The sequence below is a fragment of the Ursus maritimus genome, unplaced genomic scaffold (assembly GCF_017311325.1).
Source record: "Ursus maritimus isolate PB19 unplaced genomic scaffold, ASM1731132v1 scaffold_27, whole genome shotgun sequence".
In the NCBI taxonomy this organism is placed as follows: Eukaryota; Metazoa; Chordata; class Mammalia; order Carnivora; family Ursidae; genus Ursus; species Ursus maritimus.
The window spans coordinates 23686739-23710490 of record NW_024425230.1 but is presented as its reverse complement, the minus strand read 5'-3'; the positions used below and the strand labels follow the sequence as shown (position 1 = coordinate 23710490).

The 23752-nt window shown below is 47.4% G+C and overlaps 1 protein-coding gene across 1 annotated transcript in view; it reads right to left on the bottom strand.

Annotated features, from left to right (window-relative positions):
* Nucleotides 1-1541: 1541 nt before the first annotated feature.
* Nucleotides 1542-23752, bottom strand: part of ADAMTSL3 (ADAMTS like 3) — a 333594-nt gene continuing 311383 nt past the window's right edge. The window contains exons 26-30 of the mRNA XM_040642874.1: nt 18207-18390; nt 15078-15282; nt 10116-10216; nt 4695-4909; nt 1542-3633 (exon numbers count right to left, since the gene is read on the bottom strand). Of these exons, the coding sequence (XP_040498808.1) occupies nt 3527-3633; nt 4695-4909; nt 10116-10216; nt 15078-15282; nt 18207-18390 (812 nt within the window). The 3' untranslated portion in view covers nt 1542-3526. The remainder of the gene's footprint in view (nt 3634-4694; nt 4910-10115; nt 10217-15077; nt 15283-18206; nt 18391-23752) is intronic.

Genomic DNA, 23752 nt, shown 5'->3' with positions numbered 1-23752 from the left:
AGATTCATGAATTGTAACGAACGTGCCGCTCCTGGGGGGCTGCACATGGTGGGGGGGCTGCGCATGTGGGGAGACAGGGGTCCCAGGGCAGCTCTGTACCTACAAGTCCATTTTGATGTGAACCAAAACCATTCTAAGAAGACGACTATTAACAAAATTGCAGGGTACGAAGAGGGGAGCATTCACCTGTCAGAGGTTGGGGACTCCATACCCCAGCTCAACACATCAGATTTGCAGACTTTATTTTTACAGACTACTCCCTAAGGCCCTGAGAACCACTGCGTGAAGGGAAGAGCCTCTTAATACAAAGGCCAGAGGAGCCCCCTGAACAGCCCTCGGAGAGAGAGGTGAACCCTGTAATCCTAAGTTAGCAAACTTCAAAAAGGCTGTTTAAAAAAAGGGCTGATAATATGCTTCTGAAAGGGTCACCGTGTCCAACAAAGCATGGGGAATCTTTCATTCTCTTAAGGCTTCAGCTGGCTTACCTCTCCACTCAATGCTGTTTTATGGGGATGTGCAGATTTTCACCCTGTGTCACCCCTCCCCAACCTACCCAGGAACACAGCTGCTCTCTAGGGCGGCCGGACCTGTCACTACCACCTCCAACATCCCCAGCGATGCTTCTGTATTTGTAGCCTTTACGGAACTATCGCGGTTCACAAGGACAGGTGGCTGGGAGAGGCTCACTTCCAGCAAGCATTCAAAGATGCTGAGTCCATGCTCTGATTAAGTCACAAAGAGTAAGTGCCCTCAGCAGTGATAACTGGTGATAATTCTGGGTTGAGGGCAAGAGGAAGGAAGGGAGGGAGGGAGGGAGGAAGGGGAGGAAGGAAGGAAGGGGAGGAAGGAAGGGGGAGGAGGAAGGGATGGAGGGAAGGAGGGAAGGGGGGAAGGGAAGATAAAACTACACTTTAGACATCTGAGGTGTCCGATTGCTTATCTCCCGTGTCTCAGCCTCATGAGGTTAACAGAGTCCCACAAGTTACTGTACAATGATCGACTTTTTCAACAAATGACCTTAGAAACCCCATGGCCCGAGGCAAATGGAGGGGAATCTCAAGTTCAATAACATGGATGTTTTCTGTAAAGACTCACTGCCCATCTTGAAGCACTACCCACATGGTCAGGACACAGAGGAAGGGCTTCCTCACCAACTGCTGCCAGAGGCTTCAGGCGCAGACGTCTCAAGTCAGTCCCTAAACTCCTCAGAATGGCCCAAACTAAGAGGGTATTAGTCCCTCCTGCTCTCCTACTACCACCTACCTCTACACCCATCTCGGGCTGTCGTCTGGGACTTCTTTCCACCCCTTCTGCCCTCGACCTTAACCACAGCCACAGGGTGTAAACGATTGGGAGAAGGCAGTCAGAGGGAGTCTCTGTGTGATCTCCCCCGAATCTCGTCACGCACACTTCATAGGACAATCCAGGGCAGCGAGCCCATCCGGTCTGCTCCTGGATGCACAAGAAGGCAGCCCAGGTGACAATACCCAAGGCCGCCAGAAACAACACAAAGAAGCCGCCCGCACTTATGAGGGTGCCGCTGAATAATCAAAGTAAATTTATTTCGGAATTACTTAAGGGTCATGAAGAAACATGTTATAGAAACAGTAGTAAAATACAGTACACAGGAATGTCACTTGAACGATACCAAGACAAAAGTAAAATAGCAGATGAAAAAGAGCGACTTTAAATACAAAGATGAAGAAATTTAATAGGAAATTTTGTTGATAAGAAAAAATATATGTCCCACGTCTTTGTTACATACTGTACAAAATAAAATATTGCACCTTTAAGTCATATAATAAATATATACAAAGAGTATTTTACAAATGATCTTTCTTTTAATTTAAAAACTTTCCACAATCAAGTGTGATTGGTGATCAACCCCCCACGGGCTGGCGTGTGCCCTTCACGTCCCCACCCTTCCTGGCCACCAAACCTCTGCGTACAGTAGTGCCCATTGTCAGTGTCAGTGAGGCTGCAGTTAGAACACGACAGCTGGTGCAGGGAGACTCAGCAAGCTTGCCCACAGACAAATCCAAAGCCCGAATGCACTGTTCGCTTTGTGACCGGGGACTCGGTCCAGCACGACCTGCTTCGGGGGATGCTGCGGCCAACGGGCTATCGGCGGTGCAGCTGGGATGCTGACCGGGAGAGGATGGCTGCTTTCTTGGGGTTCTGTGCCATCGAAAGCCATAACCGGTGGGATGTTAGGGAGAGCGCCCCAGAACCGAATCAGCGTTAGAACTTCACAATTTCACGCAAGCCCCACATTCCTTCAGCAGAAACAATTTACTCCCAATTTTCCCTCCACCCAGACACAATCACCAGCACCAGCACCGGCCCCAGTCTGAACGCAACCCAGTGCCACCCAGCTTGGTCCTCATGCTAACCGCCAATGCCAACTCTAGCCTTAACCCTAACATACCTTCCACTCTCTCCTCACCCGATCCTAAAACGAACCATAAACTTACTCACCAAATCCTAACTTTGACCCCCTCGCCCTACTGTAACTTCTAGCCTAACCCAAATTCACTTTGGATTTACCAACAAATCGGTCAGAATTAAAACAATTATTTACGACAAATAATTCTTTTCAACCACCGGTGTTTCCTATTTAGATTACTTTCTTATAATCTTCCCGGAAATAGAAAAAAATCCTCAGGAATACTATTTTATGTATAAATTAGGTCTAATAAGGCTTTGATTTTCTGTTTATGTGCAAGAGAAGAGTGCTTAGAAAAAGTTTCATTCACAGCTCTCAAAAGAAAGCTTTGAATACACTTCAAAATCAGTAGAAAAGGAGAGCTTTCCCTCTCCTTTGATTTCCGAGATGCCTCATTTGGTCACAGATAGATCTCCAGAGTTGTGAAACGGGCAGCAATGTTTACTCTGTGTTTCTTCCCCGGGTTCTGTGAGAGCAAGGACAAGATGCCACCCCCCCCCCCCGGGGTCCTTGGATCACTCAGTGCTGTAAGCCTGTCTACCACCTCTTCTTCACAGACTAGACTTAAGGACCCATAAAAATGTCACTAGAGCCATCCATGCCATCCTTCAACTACTGGCCAGAGCTTCTAAAGGATAGATGCCTTATAAACCTGTTGAAACCCTGCAACTTGAGAGAAGAGGAAGTCACCGGTTTCTGTGTGTCCCTCACATCTTTAGGACGTCCTACCCCCCACAAGTCTACACGTCGCAGGAAGCAGCAGCCCGTGGCAACGCACTGGGGATCTGGGCGGTTTCCCAATTAGAAGGACACGGGGAGGGTCCCAAGTGCAAGAGCACGTCTGCTACGATAGTTTTGGCCATCCCGGAATATATCATCTCAAAGAGCTGGGATTAAACACCGGCCACGGGGGAAACAATAGGACGAAATCCCACCAGTGGTGAGTTTACATCAACCCCTGAATGCAGAATCTAGAGTTTTAAGAGAAATAACATGTTTCTGAACCAGCTACATGGGGGGGAAAGAGCTTTTACATTTTGGTTCTGTCTTCACAGCAGCATTACGACCCTCGCCACAGGATTACCCTTCGTGACACGACTGGCAGCATCTCTGTTTGTAGAGCTCTAGCGAACACAGATGGAGATGCTTTACAAACATACAGTAGTGAGTTGTGTCTGAGCAGTCTCCTGCAAAAAGAAAAACAAAACTAAACAGACATCCATCGAATACACAGCTCATTAGAGACGGAGCTAAAAAAAATTAAAAAGCCTTTGAGTTTATGATAAGCCTACACTGAGATCACAGAGCAAGCTGGAGAAACTGGGCTTGGATTCGCGGCCCAGGGAATACAGTCAGGGGCACTGTGACAGCGCCGGGTGGGGACAGGTGGTGACGGGGGCAGCCACACTTGTGGGGAGCCCAGCATCACGGATAGAGCCATCCAATCACTACGTCTTACACCTGAAACTGATGCAATGTTGTGTGTCAGCTGGACTCAAATAAAAAAAATTGAGAGCAACCCCACTAGGCTTGGGTTAGAGGCACGGCCCTGCACGACAGCCAGGAGCACACGGGGCTCACTTCTCAGCCAGGCCAAGTGGCCTCACCATGCTCTCCTGGCCCTTCTGGCCCATGCTCTTCCTCCGGGTGCTGAGAACAGCAGGGGGTGGACCCCTTGGAAAACTGATAAAAGCAACAGACCTGCTCCCTAGCAAAATATAGTTATGATTAAGTTTTATAGAGATAATATAACAATTATGATATATATATAATATAAAATATATGTGTATATGAACATATAATATAATATATAATAATATAATAATATAAACATCTATGTCAAATTTTTATTAAAGAGGGCACGTGTGGTGACGAGCACTGGGTGTTATATGGAACTAATGAATCGCTGAACACTGCATCAAAAACTAATGATGTACTATACCCTGGCTAATTGAACATACAAATAAATAAAAAATAATATTAACAGGAAAAAAAAAAGAGTCCCCATCCTACGAGATGAGACCTCCCTCCAGGCAGAAGGGGAGTGTGGGGAGGCGGTCAGAGGTGGTGACAAGTCCATCCTAGCCAACACCACTGACACCCAAGTGATTCGACTGTTCTCTAAAGAACGCTGAGTCACACCACAGCAAAGCGGCTCATCTCCCCGCGTCCCAGGATGCCACCAGCACGGTGGGCACTCCTGGGACCAGGCAGCCGGCCGGCGGCGGTACCTGAGCGGGGTACGTACTCTCGCAGGAAGGCCCGAGACAGTGCCGCCAGGAAGCCGGTTTCCTTCTCTGCACACAGTGTGTCTCCGCCACGGGTCTGCAGCTCCTCACGCGGACACAGTCGACTTTCCGAGACTGGAAGCCCCGGCCGCAGGCCGCCGTGCAGGGCCTCCAGGGGCCCGTGCGCCAACACACGTCACAAGCCCCCGATGAGCAGTTCCTCCTCAACGTGGGTCTGAAAGAGGAAAAAGAAACAAAAAACAAGGGAAACCACAAAAAGTGGAAAACGGGGAAGCGGGGTGTCACTTCTTGCCGGGAGCAAGCCTTTCGGCAAACTCTGTTTTCAATACACTGAAGGTCTCCGGATGAGGACCCTGTGCGACAGGTGCGTGATTTGCGCGGTGCGCGGTTGGGGGCGCAGCGGTGACAAGGACAGGCAGGCAAACCACATGTTCCACTCCCTTCCCACATGGAGTCAAGACACGCGCCTGGAGGGATGCGGCGTCCTGGAAAGCTGGAGCGGGCCAGTTTCGGCTCCCGACCAGCCGCTTCAGATTTGCTAACAAGCCTTCGGATGTGTGCACCGAAGCACTCGGCACAGATTCGGGTGTGAGTGTCAATGTGAGTGCGAGCGAGCTCGTCTGCCGAGGGACGGCACTCTAACAGAGTTAGGCCCCACATGACCCCTAGTCGGAGGCCACAAAGACCGTTAGGGGACAGGGATCTATCCCAGTTCCCCAGCCTTTCAAACAGAACCAAGAGCTGGTGCCCTCTGACTCTGGAAGATACTGAGCCCATAAGAGAGAGCCAGCTTGGTGGACCCACTTTGGGGTAAACGCCCTTGTTCCCTGTGGCAGGGGTCCTGGGCGATCTCTCTGCACTACACGGGACTGTCTCCCACCCCCCAGGCGACTGGAAGGGAGCCCTAGCTTCGCGGAGCTGGTTCAATAACTCTCCTTCTTCCAGGAATTTGGACATTGTTGGAACAAGACCTGTAAACGTAAGGACTGGAGCGGTGCTGGCCGTATTCTGCCACACGGGCCAGAGAACCAGAAAATAACAAAGAAGGAAGCAAAACACAGAGAGCTGCAGAGACCAGAGGAGGAAAAAACCCCAATGATTTCTCATTTCTTGGTCACAGTCCTTCCTGCGGTCTGATGGCGTTCCCTCTTTGAATTCTTGAGGCATTTTTGTATTCCTGTAAGAGGCTCCTTACCAGCACATGTGATCTATAAGGAGTGTAGGAATGCCGCTGGAAACATGGTGAGATGGAGAAAACTGTGATAACCTGACGCGTTGGCGGGTGGCGGGGCGGTGTAGTACTACGAATAGTTGGAAGCAGTACTCTGAGTAGCCAGTAGGGGGAGACGCCATCAAAAGGTTTATTTGAACAACAGGGTCACCCCAAACTAAGATTATACAAGGGAAGAGGAGGGTATCTTGTTAATTACAGGGCTTTTGTTTTCCCCAATGGGTATGAATCCTAGCCGCCAAAAGCTTAGTTGCTTTGGACAACCGGGCATAGACCCAGTACTCCTCAGCCATTTCCCTGCCCCATGCAGAGCTTTATCTACTGAAAAAAATTGAACATTCACAGAATACACCAAAAATGTATTTTAAAAGGATACCAAATTGCTGTGCACGAGTGTTGAGTGGTCCCGTCTTAATAAGAAATTGCCCACCTTTTTTGCATAAGTCATTCCAAGTCGACTTTTGTTGTTTCCAGCCCAAAGGACCTTAACTAACAGGGCTCCCTTCTGCTCTGATGGACGGCAGGCCAGTGGGAAGTCAGAAGGAGCCCCAGAGCCTCTAAAGATGAGAGGACACAGGGAGCTAGAGACCAACGTGGCAGGTGCAGCTCCAGACGTGGGTCGTTGAAGACCCAGTGAAAGAAAGAAAGGTCGGTCCAGCACAGAGCATCCCATGTCCTCCTGGCCATGGACAGTACTGGGCACCAGGACACCAGAGCCAGGGGGACACAGTCTGGGCACTGGCACTATGTCTAAAACACAAAAGCGGATTTGGCACCAGAAATCGCGAAGTCACCCTGTTTCGGCTAGTCTTCCCCAATGTCTCATTCCTGTTCAGTCGAGCTCCTCTCCGACCTCAGACCACTCCTTTCACCATCAGCCAGATGCAACCATGGACTCCAGCGGACAGATTCCGAGCCTGATGGTCATCCCAAGTGCCCAGCAGCTTTAAAGAGATGAGATTGCCAGGCTCCACTCCCAAAGATTCCCCTTCATGAAGTCCCAGGTAAGGCCTGAGAATCCTTATTGTAAAGAAATGCCCCAGATAATTCCGAGGAATCACCGCTTTGGAAGCAAACTCTCTGCGTCGGGGAGTGCCACCTCGGGACCCCGTGTTGTATGGGGGCTGGCGTGACTCCCCTAATTCGCACCCCCTCTGTCACTTTTCTCAGTGGTGGCCATGCCCCTGAGGCCCCTCCCAAGAAATCTTTCTTCTATTTCTTTTAAACACTTCCACGTTTTCAGTTCATCTCCACATCTCTTTTTCTTTTTTTAAAGATTTTATTTATTTATTTGAGCGAAAGCTCGAGCATGAGCAGGGGGTGAGGGGCAGCAGCAGAGGGAGAAGCTGACTCCCTGCTGAGCAGGGAGCCCAATGCGGGACTTGATCCCAGGACGCTGAGACCATGACATGAGCCGAAGCCAGATGCTTCACGGACTGAGCCACCCAGGCGCCCCCACATCTCTTTCTCTAAGGCCCCATTTGGCCATATATTTAGCCTCCTGGTAGATCCTTCTATGCCTTCTATACTCTCCACTATATTTCTGCTTCTTGTTTTAGCTGCCATTGGCTGGAAAGCCTGTGGTGCATCCAGTGTGCGTCCTGAAGGAAGGACATCAGGACACCGTGGCTGGAGCGCCAAGAGTGAAGGGGTGTGAGGTTTGGGATGCGGCTGTAAAGGGAGGGAAGAGGGGCGCCTGGGTGGCTCAGTCAGTTAAGCGTCTGAATCTTGATTTCAGCTCAGGTCATAATCTTGGGGTCGTGGGATCGAGCCCTGTGTCAGGTCCCTTGCTCAGCAGGGAGTCTGCTTGAGATTCCCTCTCTCTCTCAAAATAAATAAATAAATCTTTTAAAAAGTAAATAAATAAAGGGAGGGAGGAGTTGACTGTGTGGCATCTTCTAGGCCACATTACAGACTACAGTCACCCTTCCTCCTACGAGCAAGTGAGGTCTCTAAAGTGGCTTTAATCTGTCAGGGAGATGGGGTGCAGTGGTCATATGATCAGACCTGATTTTGGAAAGGATCGCTCAGCTGCAGTGCGGGGCTGGGATGGAAAGAAGCAACAGGTGGAGGGGGACAGTGGGATGGCTCAGCTACAGGGAATCATGGTGGAGATGGAAGAAAAATAGATGGGTTTGAGAACATAATACAAGAAACCAAAAGGTATATAAAAAGTAATCAGAGGGGCGCTTGGGTGGCTCAGTTGGTTGAGCGTCTGCCTCTTGATTTGGGCTCAGGTCATGATCTCAGGGTCGTGAGACAGCCCTGTGTTGGGCTCCACGTTGATTGGGGAGCCTGCTTAATATTCTCTCTCCCTCTGTCTCTGCCCCTTCCCTCTGCCTGCGAGTGCGTGCATGTGCTCTCTCTCTCTCTCTCTCTCTCTCTCTCTCAAAAGTAATCAGAAAAGTACAAATCAAAACAGGATGTAATTTTTCACCCATCAGACTGGCAACATTTTTAAAAAGACTGAAAACCCATATAATGTTCATAAAAAGGGGGAACCCTCATACGTATACTCTTGGTATAGACATTTTGATGGTAACTTAGTAGTATCAGAATGAACATGCCTATCAATTCGATCCCATGCCATGCCAAAATATATCTTTTAGTGCATAAAGATATGCTCTAGGATGTTTACTGCAGCCTTTGTTTGTAATAGCAAAAAAAAAAACACAAAAAAAAAAACCGGAAACAATCAAATGTCCATCAGCAATGGAATGAGCTAATAATGTTAAATACAACAATGAAAAAGAATCTTACGTACTAAGATGGGGAAAAAATCTGTTGATAAATAGAAAAAGCAAGTTTCGGAAAAGTACATCAGGTATGTTAAAAAAGAAAGCTCAATCCACACCCGTGTTTGCGTCCTAAGTCTATCTTTGAGAGTGCAAAGGGAAACATCTGGGGTAATCCGTATCAGTCTGTGTGTGGTCTCTATCTTCTCAGCAAAAGACAAAACTAGGTTGCCTGTTGAGAAGGAGGGCAGCTGTTCCAAACATTTTCCACTTGAGGAAAATAGTTCTGGCTTCAATTGTATTGTGGGGAATAGGAAACACAGTGGACTCCACACTGCCAAACCTTACTGAAGGCTCAGAATGGAAACTGAGCCAACTGTCAAGGTCATCTCATTTTCTCTGGCAACACTCAGGGTGGGGAGGAGGGAAACGGAGACATATTTCGAGCATCTTCGATGACCCAGGCTGCTTACATGCTTTCACACTAAGCCAACTACTCGAAACCTCAGAACCATAATTTTACACGGACGGCGATACCCCATTTTGCAGACTGGGAGGCTGGGGAGCCCGGGTCACACAGTAACAGAGTGGGAGAATTCCGCATTCCCTCGTTCGTGTGCTTTTTGGCTCTCTCCCTACTCCACGCTGGCTGGGGCGCACTCCTCTGGGACAGTGGAGTCGCCAGGCAGAAGGGGCCTGGGTCTCGGGGTGACCTCATGGAACAACGCCCCTCTACCCCAAACCGAGCACCAGCTTCGACTCCTACATAAGAGAAAAGCAAACTCTTTTCGTGTTTAAGCCCCTTCACAAGGTAACAGCTTGTTTCATTCTCTGCTAAACCACTGTGCCAACATCCTCATCCAAACAGTTTCTAGAGGGGCCTGGGTGGCTCAGTCAGTTAAGCATCTGCCTTCAGCTCCGGTCATGATCCCAGGGTCCTGGGATCGAGTCCTGCTTCTGGCTCCCTGCTCAGCAGGAGTCTGCTTCTCCCTCTGTCTCTGCATACTCTCTCTCTTACACTCTCTCTCAAGTAGATAAATATAATCTTAAAATAAAAAAAACACAGTTTCTAGACAGAGGAATACAGTGGTCCACTGAAAACATGAGGAAGATTTAATCTGTAAACTTAAATGAAATATCATTAGGTTTGACCAGCTTTGTAGACAGAGGGAAAAATATCTGTCCTCAGCGCTACTCTTCTTTTTTATTTCTCTTTGGGGCATTCCTCTCTAAATATATTCCATGTCCAAATAATCTGTAATTATAATAGTGCCTATTAATGAATCTTTCAGCATCCTGTATACTATCGAGGATGGCACGGTAAGAAATCATCTTTGGATGGGAACTGTCAGTTGTGAGAGGCAGTGGACAGGAGAAGTCATGCCATTTTCAGGCAGTCACAGCCACTGACAGAGGCAGGACAGGGTTCGTGTCACCCCGGGGCGGGTCAGTACCTCCTTCTGTCGTCACACCGGGGGTCGGAGCTGTTGTGGTGTTGACACGGGGCATGCTGCTGCTGCATCCTCCCAGCGCGACCCAGGCACCGTGCAGGACACTGGAACAGAAGCACAAAGCGGCGGAAACAGCCCTGTGAGCTCATGCGTGCTGCGGTACCAAGGCTACGCACTGAGGGGGGCCCAGTGGTCACCCGGGCAAGTCGGGGGGATGGGAGTGCCACTCTGAGGACCAGACAGCCTTCCCTCAGAGCCGGAAAGATACCTGGGTATCTTCCTCCTCCTCTTCCCCCCAGAAACTTCGACCATCTCTGGGGAGAAGGGAAAAGGACGGGGCCAGTCTGTAACTGACACGGCTTAGGCCCAGAAATGACATGGATTAGAACCATAAGCAACTGTCAAGGTTGGGTTCTCCTGCTCTGAGCAAAAGTGGAGGCTTGTGGGTTAAGGTGAGCTCAATTATAGAAAAATTTTTTTCTGATGTGGGGTTCTTAAATTTTCATGTAGTCATAATACATATTAATTTTTCCTTCTGCTCTGTTTTATGCTGAAAAGGCCCTTCCCATCATGCTGGTTCTATTTCCACTCACCTTCCTGGTCATGTCCTTTGTAGCACAAAGGTTTTTAATTTTTACGTTGCCTAGTGTATCTGTTTTTGTTGTTGTAGCTTGTGTTTTTGGTGTCCTATCTAAAAAACCATTTCCTAACACAAGGCGTGACGATTTAGTTCTACAGTTCTTCCAAGAGCTTTATAGTTTCAGCGCTTAAATGTAGGTCTTTGATCCACTTGGAGTTAGTTTTTTTGCATACTGCATAAGCTAGGGCCCAGCTGCATTTGTGTGTGTGGGGGGGTACCCAGTCGTGCCATACCATTTGTCAAAGAGATTATTCTTTCTCCGTTGAATGGTCTTGTCACACTTGTAGGACACCAACTGACACAGATCTAGAAAATTCCTCTCTGGACCTTAAATTCTATTCCAGCCATCAGTATGTCTACCCCTTGTCAGCACCACGCTGTCTTGATTACTACAGCTCTGTAGTAAGTTTTGAAACCCACAAGTTGGAGCCCTCCAACCTTGTTCTTTTTTCAAGATTGTTTTGGCTATGGGGCGCCTGGGTGGCACAGCGGTTAAAGCGTCTGCCTTCGGCTCAGGGCGTGATCCCGGTGTTATGGGATCGAGCCCCACATCAGGCTCCTCCACTGTGAGCCTGCTTCTTCCTCTCCCACTCCCCCTGCTTGTGTTCCCTCTCTCGCTGTCTGTCTCTCTCTCTGTCAAATAAATAAATAAAATCTTAAAAAAAAAAAAGATTGTTTTGGCTATTCTGGGTCCTTTATATTTTCTTATGAATTTTACGATCAGCTTGTCAATTTCTGCAGAGAAGCCGGCTGGGAGTTTTACGGGGGTTGTCCTGAATCTGTAGGTCGGTTTGGAGCGCATGGGCAGCCTAACAATAAGTGCTCTGACCCGTAAATATGGGGTGTCTTTCTATTCATTTAGATCTTCTCTAATTTCCTTAAAAAACCTCTTGCAGTTTAACACTTTTTTTAAACCGTTCTTCCGCTATGGTTAATTACCACTGAACTTTAAACCCAGTCAACACGGTCTGTCCTCTCATTTCACTGCATGACTCAGGGCTACTCCTACACTGAACCAGATAACACCAGCTAAAGAAGGTCTGTCCACCACTCTACCAAGCTGTTTTTCCTGAAAATTTCCTGTGCTCATTTGTTCTCCCACATGAATGTCAGAATTACCCTAAGTTCCCAAAACGAATTCTACCGTAGTCTTTGGTGGAATTCTATTACGTGTCTCAGTTCATTTAAGGGAGCAGACATCTTTACAGTACAGACAGTACCTTTACGTGTCCTACTTTTCCTGTGGGTGTCTCAACACTGTGCTCCACTTTTCTTTATGGGTTCTGTTTTGGTTAATTTTATGTGCCAACTTGGCTGGGCCATGGTGTGCCCGGATATTTGGCCAAGCATTATTCCAAGTGCTTCTGGGAGGATGTTTCTAGAGGAGATTAACATTTAAATCAGCACTCAAGGGAAAGCAGATTGTTCTCACAAGTGTGGGTGGGCCTCACCCAATCAGTTGATGGGCGGACTAGGACAAAACAAGTAAGTAAGAGGGAACTCCTCCCGACTGACTGTCTTTGAACTGGGATATTGGCTTTTTCCTGCTTTTGGACTTGAACTGAAATACTGGTTCTTCCTGGGTCTGTAGCCTGCTGGCTTCTGGGCTGGAAAGACGTGATCGGTTGTCCTGGATCTCCAGCTTCCTGACTCACCCTGCAGCTCTTGGGACTTGTCAGCCTCCATAATTGCATTAACTCGTTAATTCACACACACACACACACACACACACACACACACACACACACACGCACCCCCTATTGGTTCTGCTTCCCTGGAGGGCCCTGGCTAATGCAGCTATATAGACTTTGGTCCTGAGAAGAGGGGTGCTACTGTAGCAAGTATCTAAAACTGGAAGTGGCTCTGGAACCGGGTGATGGGTAGAGGCTGGAAGAGTTTTGAGGTACATGCTAGAAAGAGCTAGACTGCCTTGAAGGGCACATTGTTAGAAACACGAACATTTAAGAGGACTCTGATGAAGTTTCATGTGGAAGTAAGGAACACGCTTCTGGGAACTGGAGGAAAGGCAATCGTCATCCTCAGATGGCAAACTTGGGGCGCCTGGGTGGTTCAGTCGTCTGAACATCCAACTCTTGGTTTCGGCTCAGGTCATGATCTCAGGGTCTTGAGCGTGAGCCCCGCGTTGGGCTCTGCACTCATCAGGGAGTCTGCCTGAGATTCTTTCCCTCTGCCCCTTCCCCTCTCCCCACTCATGTGCACATGCTCTCTCTCTCTCTCTAATAAAATAATCTTTAAAAAAATAAAATGGCAAAAACTTGGCCAAATTGTGTTCTAGTGTTTTGTGGATGATAGAACTTGCAAGTGATGAAATTGGATATTCAGCTGGGGAGCTTTCTAAGCAAAGTGTTCAGGGTGCCATCTGGCTTCCCTTAGTGCTTACAGCAGAATGTGAGTGGACAGATAAACTGAAGAAATCATTAAACAAAAAGGAATCATAACTGGAGGATTCAGAAAATTCTCAGTCCATCCATATTTCAAAGAATGAGAAAGTATGTTCTGGAAGGAACACTAAGTGTGTGGCTGCACAATCACTGTGTAAGGAGATTCCCCGTGGGGTTAATCAGTCATCCCAGCGGAAGCCAGGAATAGAGATAGGATTGTGCCAGGACAGACCTGATGGGACCCAGTTAAGGAAGGCTTTAGAAACTGCGGATGCTACAGGGGGCATAAAGCCATTCAGCTGCAAAGATGCTTTATCCTTCAGGGAGAGGGAAGAATGACCCCAGATCCAGAGCTCACCAGGGCTGCTGCTCTCACGACAGGCCGGGGGCTGGGTAGGCAGAGGCTGTTTCCTCGATTTCCAGTTTCCGGGGGCCCTGCTGCCCCTGCCTAGTGCTTCAGGGATAGGACACTCCAAAGAGCCATGTGGGAGAGGCTGCTGTCTGGGGCCCTGGGGGCCGTGCCACTGCCATGGTGGGTCTGGAGGGCAGAGCATCAAGCCCAAGAGGATTATTCTCAAGTGTTAGGATCTAATGGAATTAGCCGTGCTAGATTTTGGACTTGACTGGGACCCACCGCCCCCTTCCTGTTCTGATTTCCCTCATCTGGAAAGGGAACGTCTGTCCTCTGCTTGTCGCATCACTGTATTTTGCAAGTATGTAACCAGTCTGCCTTCACAGGTTCACAGGGGGACAGGAATTCTGTGTCAGGACGGCTCACTTCTTACCCATTCCTAATTTAGGTGACATTTGGTGAGACTTTGGATTTGAATTGAGGACAGAATGGACCAAGACTTCTAAGGATATTGGGATGGGATAAATGTTCTTGGCACACACGAAGGACATGAATGGGGGGGGGGACAGGGGGCGGAATGTTATGGACCAAATTGTGTCCCCTCAAAATTTGTACATGGAAGCCCTAACCCCCAGTATGACCGTATTTGGACACAGGTTTTATAAGGGGAAATTAAAGGTGAAATGAAGTCATAAGGGTGGGGCCTTAAGCTGCTAGGAACAGTGTCCTTATAAGAAGAGGAAGAGACACCCGAAATCTCTCTCTCTCTCTTTTTCTGCACAGAGAAGGGGCCACGTGAGGACACGGTGAGAAGGCAGCTGTCTTTAAGCGGGAAAGTGAGGTCTCACAAAACCAACCCTGACAGAACTTTGACCTTGGCCTTCCAGCCTCCAAAATCGTGAGAAAATAAACTTCTGCTCTCCACAGCGCTCAGTCTGTGGTATTTTGTCACGCCAGCCCTAGCCGACTAATTAGGTTCCTAGACATTTCTTCAATATTCTTCCCCAAATAATTTTTTTAAGATTTTATTTATTTATTTGATATACAGAGAGGCAGTGAGAGAGGGAACACAAGCAGGGGGAGCAGGAGAGGGAGAAGCAGGCTTCACGCAGAGCACGGAGCCCGATGCGGGGCTTGATCCCACCACCCCAGGATCATGACCCGAGCCGCAGGCAGACGCTTAACGACTGAGCCACCCAGGTGCCCCTCCCCAAATGTTTTTTATTTATAATGTTGTTCAAGGTGGTATTTGGGATACAGGCTAGGAGATGTTTGTGCACATATTACTAATGCTCCCCTGCTCCTTTTCTCAAAGTCTGCTCTTACTCTCACTGCCCCAGACCAGCCAATCTTGGAACTTCTGTCCCTGAGCTCCTGTATTCAAAGAACCCAAATCCGGTTCACCTTTATACCGGAAGACAGGAACACTATGATTTCCAAACCTAACCCTTGAGGGCAGACACATTCACCTTAGAGATCAATCAGGTGTTTCCCCCCAAATTAAAAAAAACATGTACGAGAGGCAAAGGGGTGATCACAGCACTGTCAAAGTACTAGACCCACCGCTGTACCTGGCCCCCTGGTTCAGCGACCCACTGGCCACAAGGATGACCGGAACACGGCCTTCTTCCCAGAGGCCTCTCGTGAGGAGCACACGCTCTTGGAGACATCACCTGCACGGTGCCGTTGGCTTTGGTGCGTTGGCAGGTCACCTGCCGACTGTGGAATCCTTCGCCGCAAGACACGGAGCACTCTGACCATGCGCTTGTGAACCACCTGGGAGTAAAAACTAGAGCAGCTCAGTGAGGTCCGGCGGGCCGGCCCCTACAGGGAGTGTCCTCAACATCGATCCTAACACTGCGACCGGCTGGGGGCCGCCACTTGCCTCTCGGGGACTGAACCGCAGCGCAGGTAACCCCTGGCTCTCCTCTCAGATCTCTCTTTTGTTCAGGACAGCGACAGAATTTCCAGGGAGAGACAAGGAACACAGGGTGGGGTCAGGCCGTGAGCAAGGATGAGAGAGCTGGCACTTGCGTGGCCCCAGAGAGCACAGCTAGGGAAAAATTAGGTGGAAATTTCAAAAAGGTGGATTTCAACCACTGAAACCAAAGGGAAGAAAATATTTTTAAAGCACCTGTGTGCTATTTGCTCTGGGAGACATTAACATGTTGTCCCCATTCTTTGTAGGGAAGAAACCAATGTTCAAAGTGGTAAATAACTCGGTTATGGTCACATAACCACATGCCAACAGAGTTGGGGTTGGATTCTAGGTTTATCTGACCCTATTTTCACACTTCCTTGACAGAACACTCGGAGCGGACACCTTTGGGATACTGGGTGCTCTATCATTGAGGGGATCCTGCCGCATAGGGGCTCCTAACCTGAGCTGTAGGGCACTCCAAGGGACCGCGGACCCGGACGGGCAAAGCATTACCTTTTCGTCGTCACTGAGCTGCAACCGAAATGTAGTATTCCTTTAGTTATAAAAATATCAGCCACAAAATACAGTAGTATTAGCACTGTCTGTGATTTTGTTACCAGTGGAAACCATAGGTATTTTTACATGACATTACCGTTGCGGCAGGCACCTCAGAATGTCATTTACATTCATCACCATTTCAAAATGTACTGCTCGGTATTATTTAATGTATTAACAGAGAAGGATATCTATTACCGTATCATCATTTTTTAACATGTTAATACTGTATTTCAATGTTACTGGTTTCCTTTGTGATCGAGTATATTCTATTTTACAGATTTAAAACCCTCGTCCTGAGAAGGGATCCCCAGGCTTCTCCAGATGACCAGAGGCGTCCACGGCACAGAAAACGAAGGACCCTCAGTGTGGAGAGCCCTAGAGTTACAAGACCTTGGGGTGTCTCTTGTAGGTCCTAGAAACGTTCACAGGCTGGAGAATACGTAACAGACACGGCCCCTGATACAATTCGCTCCACTTTGTAAGAATCAAGAATTGGCATGAGCAGCTGCCCTGAGTGATCGCAGCATCGTTCGCTGCTTCCCGAGGGACCGGTGACTCAGTGCGAGACCTTCCTCTGAAGCACCGGACGGGTACCGACAGACATGTCAGCCTCCGACGGCCACAGCCGTGCTAGAACACGCTCCCAGGTACCTGTTCTGTTTGCCAAGGTGACCCTGCCTCCCACTCCCCTCCAAGGCCCAGGTCAGTGGATTAGCGTGGGCATTTGTGCGAGGACGGCACTCTCTCTAACAAAGTATCCGTCTCGCAGTTGTGGTCCATAAATGCTACTCATCTTGTCTTGTCTTGTCTCGTCTCGTCTTGTCTTATCTTACTGGGGATTCTGGTGTTGATCAGTTACCTGCTAGGGACTCTGTGATTCCATCATTCATTCATTCACTCTGCACATCTCTGTGGAGGGTGCATAATGGGGCAGACATTATGCTAAGTGCTGGGTATAAAGTGTTCTGCAAGCAGCTGTGGCTTTACCCTCCTGGGCTGGACAGTCTTGTGGGAGACAGATCGTGGTAAGAGCTATGAACATGAATGATAAAATACGAAACACATCCAGCACAGGGGCCTGGATGAGCTTGGAGGGGAAGGTTAGGGACGGTTTCCTTGAAAAGAAATGAACAGAAATAACAAAGTGGAAAGAGAAGGAACAGTGTTCTAGGCAGAGGGAGCAGCATGTGCGAAGGCTCTGAGTGAAGAGAAAGACACATTTCAGAGACAAAAAGACAGTGTGGAGTGGAGATCAGATAGCCAGGCTGGGACAGAGGATGGCAGCCCGAGGCGCAAGCATGGAGGGACTTCTGTTCTCTCACTCCTATATTCATTCAGGCAGCAAATACTTATGGAGCACTAGCATGTATTAGGCACTGGTTTAGACACTAGGGTGAACAAAATGAGCAAGACAGACGTGCTCCCAGTGCTAGGGATTTTGGCCTTTGTCCTAAGAACCATGAGAAGTTTCTGAAGGGTTTTAAACAAAGAGGCATCATGGCGAATTTGTGTTTTAAAGACCATTCTGCTTACACATGGGAAGAGTACTCTAGAGAGGGAGACAAAGTCAGGAGGATCCTGGAGCCGTCCATGTGAGGGACGTTGATGGTGTGAGCTCCCGGGGGAACGGTGGAACTGGACAAGAACGGGTGGAAGTGAGAGAAACAGGAGAGTATGAGACGCAGTCACTGGGTCAGGAAGCCTGGGGGCGTACCAGCTTTGGTAGAGATCATGAGTTTGATTTTGGACATGTTAAAATTATTGATTTCTATCATCTATTACCTAGAAAGGTTATGCGTGGTTTTGACCTTCGGTGTGGAATCTAGGGAATGGCACTTTGAACAGGATCTCCAGTGACGCCGGCCCACCGCGCTATCTCCGAGGCAAACCATGGGACCAGCTCTACTAAGGACCAGATAGCACTGTGAGTGCAGGGAGAGATTTGGGTAGCGGTCAAGAGTAGAGGCTCTGAACACAGATCATCTGGATTTGAATTCTGCCCTTGTAACTGGGTGGCCTCGGGGTGCTCTCCCGCCTTGAAATAGGAAAGTAACATCTACCTCCAAGGTCATGGTGAAGTGGTTCACGTCAGCTCTTAGCAGCATGCCCGGGGCAGGGTGCTTGCTAAACACACCTCAGCGATGCGTTAGGCAATTCAAATCACCATGTCTTCTGGCCCACGCAAAAACCTGCTACTGATACGCAGAGGGACCACACGTACCTTGAGGGGCAGTCCCGGATGTTACAGGGCTGAAACCCAGCCAGCGGCTTCGGGAGGTGTTGGCAAAGGGCCTCACTCACTTCCTGCCCGTTGGCCAGCACACACCGGGGTCTCTGGACTCGGGCTCCCAAGTGGCCACAGGTGGCAGAACAATGCGTCCAGTTACCGAGCTCCCAAAAAGGCTCTGCAGAAAGGAAATGAAATGTCATGACAGCCCTGAATGAGAGATGATGATGGAGCTGGAGGGGACACGGCCGCAGACCACCAGGAGCTGTTTTCTGGTTGGCTGCCCATCTGCTTCTTCTAGAAGCACTCGGAGAGTACGCCGTCACCTAGTGGAAGGCCTCCTTTACATCTCACGTGTCCTCCACTGACTTGTTGTACTTACTGGTGGGAATGCGGACAGCATGGGGCCCTTGGACCACAGCCTGGGAGAGGCGCTATTGGAGGCCAGCTAGATCTGCCAGAAAAATCCCAGAAAGAGGGAGGAGGTGCTCCGTGCTGTGGGCTGGCTCCTCGGCATTCTCCGAGCAGAGCCAAGAGGACGAGAGAGGAGGGTGTCTCCGGGGGATGCTCAGTGGTTCTATTTCTCAAATGTGGGCCAGGCGGAGAAATGAAAGACCGTTTAGCAGGGACCGGGGATTAAGCAGTAAGGTTAAAAATGCATTTCATTCCATTCTTACTTTTCCGTGAATTCTTACCTAAACTTCAGCTTACTCCTGGAACTGCATGAATAATTTGTCACGGAGACATCTGGAAAGGTAAAAATGGGAGTTCCCTTCTAGCAAAGCTGAAGCTGACCACCTCCAGTAATGATGGCTTTTTAATTTTAGTCCTCATTCCGAACAGCCTTTCCCTTCCTTTCTGACACTTGGTAAAAAGATGAGGGACAATACGATGATGACAGATTTGTGTGTGACCACAGAAGGTCCCAGATTTTCCTGTCACAGTCATGAGTACTTGATCGCTACCAGCTGTGTCCACACAGAGCAGAGAGATTTCTTTAACTTATTGTTTTCCAGATTTTCCTTCTGATTTTTGAATTTTTGTCTTACGTTGTGTATGGTGTCATCTGCAAAGCAGAACTGTACATATTTTTAGTGGGGCCCCCAGGATTACAGTTTATTTGAAACCATTTTTTAAAATAGCTGGGTTTATGGAGACCCTCCCAGGTGAGGGTACTGAATTAGACACTTGGCCATCAGTTTTTCACTTAGTCTTTACGGCCATCTTGTGAACTGGATCAGTTGTACGTGCTGAAGCGGGGAAAAGCTAAGTGACTTGCTCAAGGTCCTTCATCTGGAAACCACGTCGGTCTGTCTCCACACCTACCTCTTTCTACTACACCATACTTCACAAAGACACCTTGACGCTTCAAGGCAGGGAACACGTACATTTCTTTAAAACATGTGTGGGTTTTTTTTTAATTGAAGTGTCATTCACATACAATAACATGCTCAGAAATACGGTGTGCAGTTTTGTGAGTTCTCACACTTGTATGTACTTCTGTAACCATGACAATAACATGCTCAGAAATATGGTGTGCAGTTTTATGAGTTCTCACACTTGTATGTACTTCTGTAACCACGATGCAAAGCAAGATATAAAATGCTTCATCACCCAAAGTCTCCTCCTAATTTGATCAACTTTAATCTTTAATTTAGTTATTTTAATCAATTCTCTTAATCTGATTTATTTTAATCATTTCCCCTCCCCCACCCAGGCCATTACTTGTTCATTTCCATCAGTATCCATTATTAGTGTCACCTGCTCCTGGATTTCACTCCTGTAGTCCTTTGCACTTGGCTTCTTCTACGTCACATAAGATTTTTGAAATTCAACTGTATTGCTGTGCATAGCTGAATAATATTCTTTTATAGCTGAATAATAGTCCATCATATGAATATACCATACTTTATCTAGTCTCCTTTTGGTGTCCATTAGGAAGTGAAGGCTGCTATGAACATTCTTGTACAAATTTTTGTGTGAACATATTTTCATTTTTCTTGGGCAAATATCTGTGAGTGGAATTGCTGGGTCAAAGGTAGGTGTATGCTTAGCTTTCTTAGAAACTACCACACAGTTTTCCAGAGTGATCATACCCGATTACACACTTAACCACCAACCCGTACGAGTTTCAGGAGCTTCACATCCTTACTCAAATCTGGCGTTGTCAGTCTTTATGTTTTCACCATTCTAGTAAGTGTGGAAGGGTCACTCTTTGTGGGTTTAACTGTCGTTTCCCTGATGCCATCTGTATATCTTCTTTTGTGAGCTGTATGTGCAAGTGTTTTGCCCGTTGTTTTTTTTTGGGGGGGGGGAGAGTTCATTGTTAACTTGTAGGAGTTCTTTATATAGTCTAGATATAAGTTCTTCAACGACATATGTTTGGCCAATTTTTTTCCCAGCCTATGGGTAACCATCCATTTGCTCTCTGTATTTAAGAGGGTTTTTTTTTTCATCTATCTCTGTTCATTTGTTTCTTAAATTCCATGTGTGAGTGAGATCATATGATATTTGTCTTTTTCTGCCTGACTTATTTCACTTAGCATTATACCCTCTAGGTCCACCCATGTTGTTGCAAATGGCAAGGTTTCATTATTTTTTATGGCTGAGTAATATTCCATTGTGTATATATATCACATTGTCTTTATCCATTCATCTGTTGATGGACACCTGGGCTGCTTCCATATCCTGGCTATTGTACATAATGCTGCTATAAACATAGAGGTGCATAAACCTTTTCAAATTAGTATTTTCATTTTTTTTTGGGGGAATAAATACCCAATAGTGGAATTACGGGACCATATGGTAGTTCTATTTTTAAGTTTTTGAGGAACCTCCATAGGGTTTTTCATAGTAGCTGCACCAGTTTACCAATATTCCCACCAATAGTAAATAAAAGTTCCATTTTCTCCACATTCTTGCCAATACTTACTATTTCTTGGCTTTTTGATTCTAGCCATTCTGACAGGTGTGCCGTGATACCTCATTGTGGTTTTGATGTGCATTTCCCTGATGATAAGTGATGTTGAGCATCTTTTCAGGTGTCTGTTGGTCCTCTGCCCATTTTTAATCAGATTATTTGTTATTTTGGTGTTGAGCTGTGTAAATTCTTTATATATTTTGCATATTAACTCCTTATCACATAGGTCATTTGCAAATATCTTCTCCCATTCAGTAGGTTGTTATTTTTGTTTTGTTGATTGTTTCCTTCCCTGCGCAAAAGCATTTTATTTTGAGGTAGTCCCAATAGTTTATTTTTGCTTTTGTTTCCCTTGCCCGAGGATACATATTTAGAAAAATGTTTCTACAGACAATGTCAGAGAGATGACCACCTCTGCTCTCTTCTAGGACTTTTATGGTTTCAGGTTTCATAATTAGGTCTCGGATACATTTTGAGTTTATTTTATAGTGTATAGTGTAAGAACGTGGACCAGTTTCATTCTTTGTATTGTATGATCCTGGCACAAAAACAGATAGATGGATCAATAGAACAGAATAGAAAGCCCAGAAATAAACCCATGCTTATATGGTCAAAGGAGGCCAGAATATACAATGGGGAAAAGACAGTCTCTTCAACCAATGGTGCTGGGGAAATAGGAATAAACTCTAGTATTTACAGTGACCTTCAAAGCCCTGAATGATTTGGTCCTCAACCACCTTCCAACTTCATTTCATATCCCCTCCCTCTCCCCTCTGTGCCCCCATCACATGAATTTTCTTTGTGTCTCTTGACCACATTAAGCTTGTTCCCACTTTATGGTCCTGGCACTATTTCCTCTGCCAGAAATGCTCCTTCCTCATCTTTGTGCATGGATGGTTCTATCTCATTGTTTAGGTCTGGGATCAACTCTCACCTCCTTAGAAGGCTGGTCCTGACTTTCTTCTCCAAAGTGGCTGCATGCAATCGCTGGGCTATCACCCTATTTTGCTTCCTTCGAAGCACTTACCACAGGGAAATATATGTTTATTTCCTTGTTTATTGTCCATCTCTCCTGCTGGAATGCCAAGTCCATGAGTGGGGGAGCTCTTCTGTCCTGCCCACTGCCGGGACAGGGCATGTTATATATTAGTACTCAAGCAGTAGTTGTTCAATTAATAAATGAGTCTCCTTGAAATGCTAAGGTAACGATCCACTGAAGGGCTGGCATATTCTCGAATGTGTACACATGTATGTGCTTGTGTGTGCAGGTGTGCGTGTGTGTGTGTGCGTGTGTGTGTGTGTGTGTGTGTCTGTGTGTGTGTAGGAGGTCATCAAACAAGGAAGGCAGTGCTGATAAACCAAATGTTTAAATACTCCAAAGGCTTCAACTTTCCCCGCAGTTTCAGCCTCATGAATATCCAATTTTTAAATTAATTGATTTGAGGGAGTTCTTTGATTTCATGCTCCCTTCCACATGGAATTCCTATCTGCCTTTGCACACCTGTTTCTCTGCCTGGATTGTTGTTCTTCCTCTTCCCAGAATGAACATCATGGCCTACATGAAAACGTGGTTGTCCTCTCCAGGGAGAGTTCGGGCCCCTTCCTTAGTGCTGCCAGTGCCTTTGGTGATCCTTCTATGCCAGCACTTGTCACCCTGCTTCAAAATACCTGTTTACCTGACTGCCTGCCTGTATAGACTATGAGCTTCCCAAGGGCTAGGTCACCTCTGTACCCCCGGCCTGGCAAGAGTAAGCTCTGGGCAAACACCTCTTGGATGTTGCTATAGACAGAATGTTTGTGTCTCTCCAAAATTCCCATGTCAAATCCTAACATCTGGTGAAATGGTTTTGGGGGGGGCCCTCAGGAGGTGAGGAGGTCATGAGGGTGGAGTCCCCATGAAGGGGATTCGTGCCCTTACAGAAGAGAACCCAGGCATCCTCTTCACTCCTTCTGCCACATGAGGACACAGCAAGTGGGCCCTCACCAGACACCTCATCTGCTCGTGCTTGATCTCGGGCTTCACAGCCTCTAGAACTGGGAGCGATAAATATCTGTGGCTGATAAGCCACCCGGTGTGTGGTTTGTGTTACAGCAGCCCAAACAGACGAAGACAAATCTGAATGAATGGATAGCAGTGCCTTTTATAATGGTAGTAGTATGTCTGGAAGAGGAGAAGACACATATAAACAGTCCTGGAGAATGATGTTATAAATAACACGAACTGGATTGTTTGATTGGTGGCCCAACACTGTTTTCCTCTTCTGTGCTCTCCCTACAACTGAGAAGGTGGGAGCCTAGGAACTACATTTCTAGAATCCCTACAGGCAGAACTATTCTTTGGGATGTGTTCTGCAGAAGAGAAGTACTTGCTCAAGATTTAAAACGCCAAAATGATGTAGCCAGTATTGTTCCGTATAGGAGATATAATAAAGCATGAAGTCTAATGGGAGCTTCTCTGTGTCCTTCTGTGACTTTCTCACTCTGAGCTCCAAGAATCTGAGATCATCTGTACTGGTTTCCTGTGATTCCAGCATTTCGGATTTTCACTCTACGTCTCTCCCTTGGCCTCCTAAAGAGTTTTGCAAGCTTGAAATACTTAGGTTCTCCTGACCAAACAGCG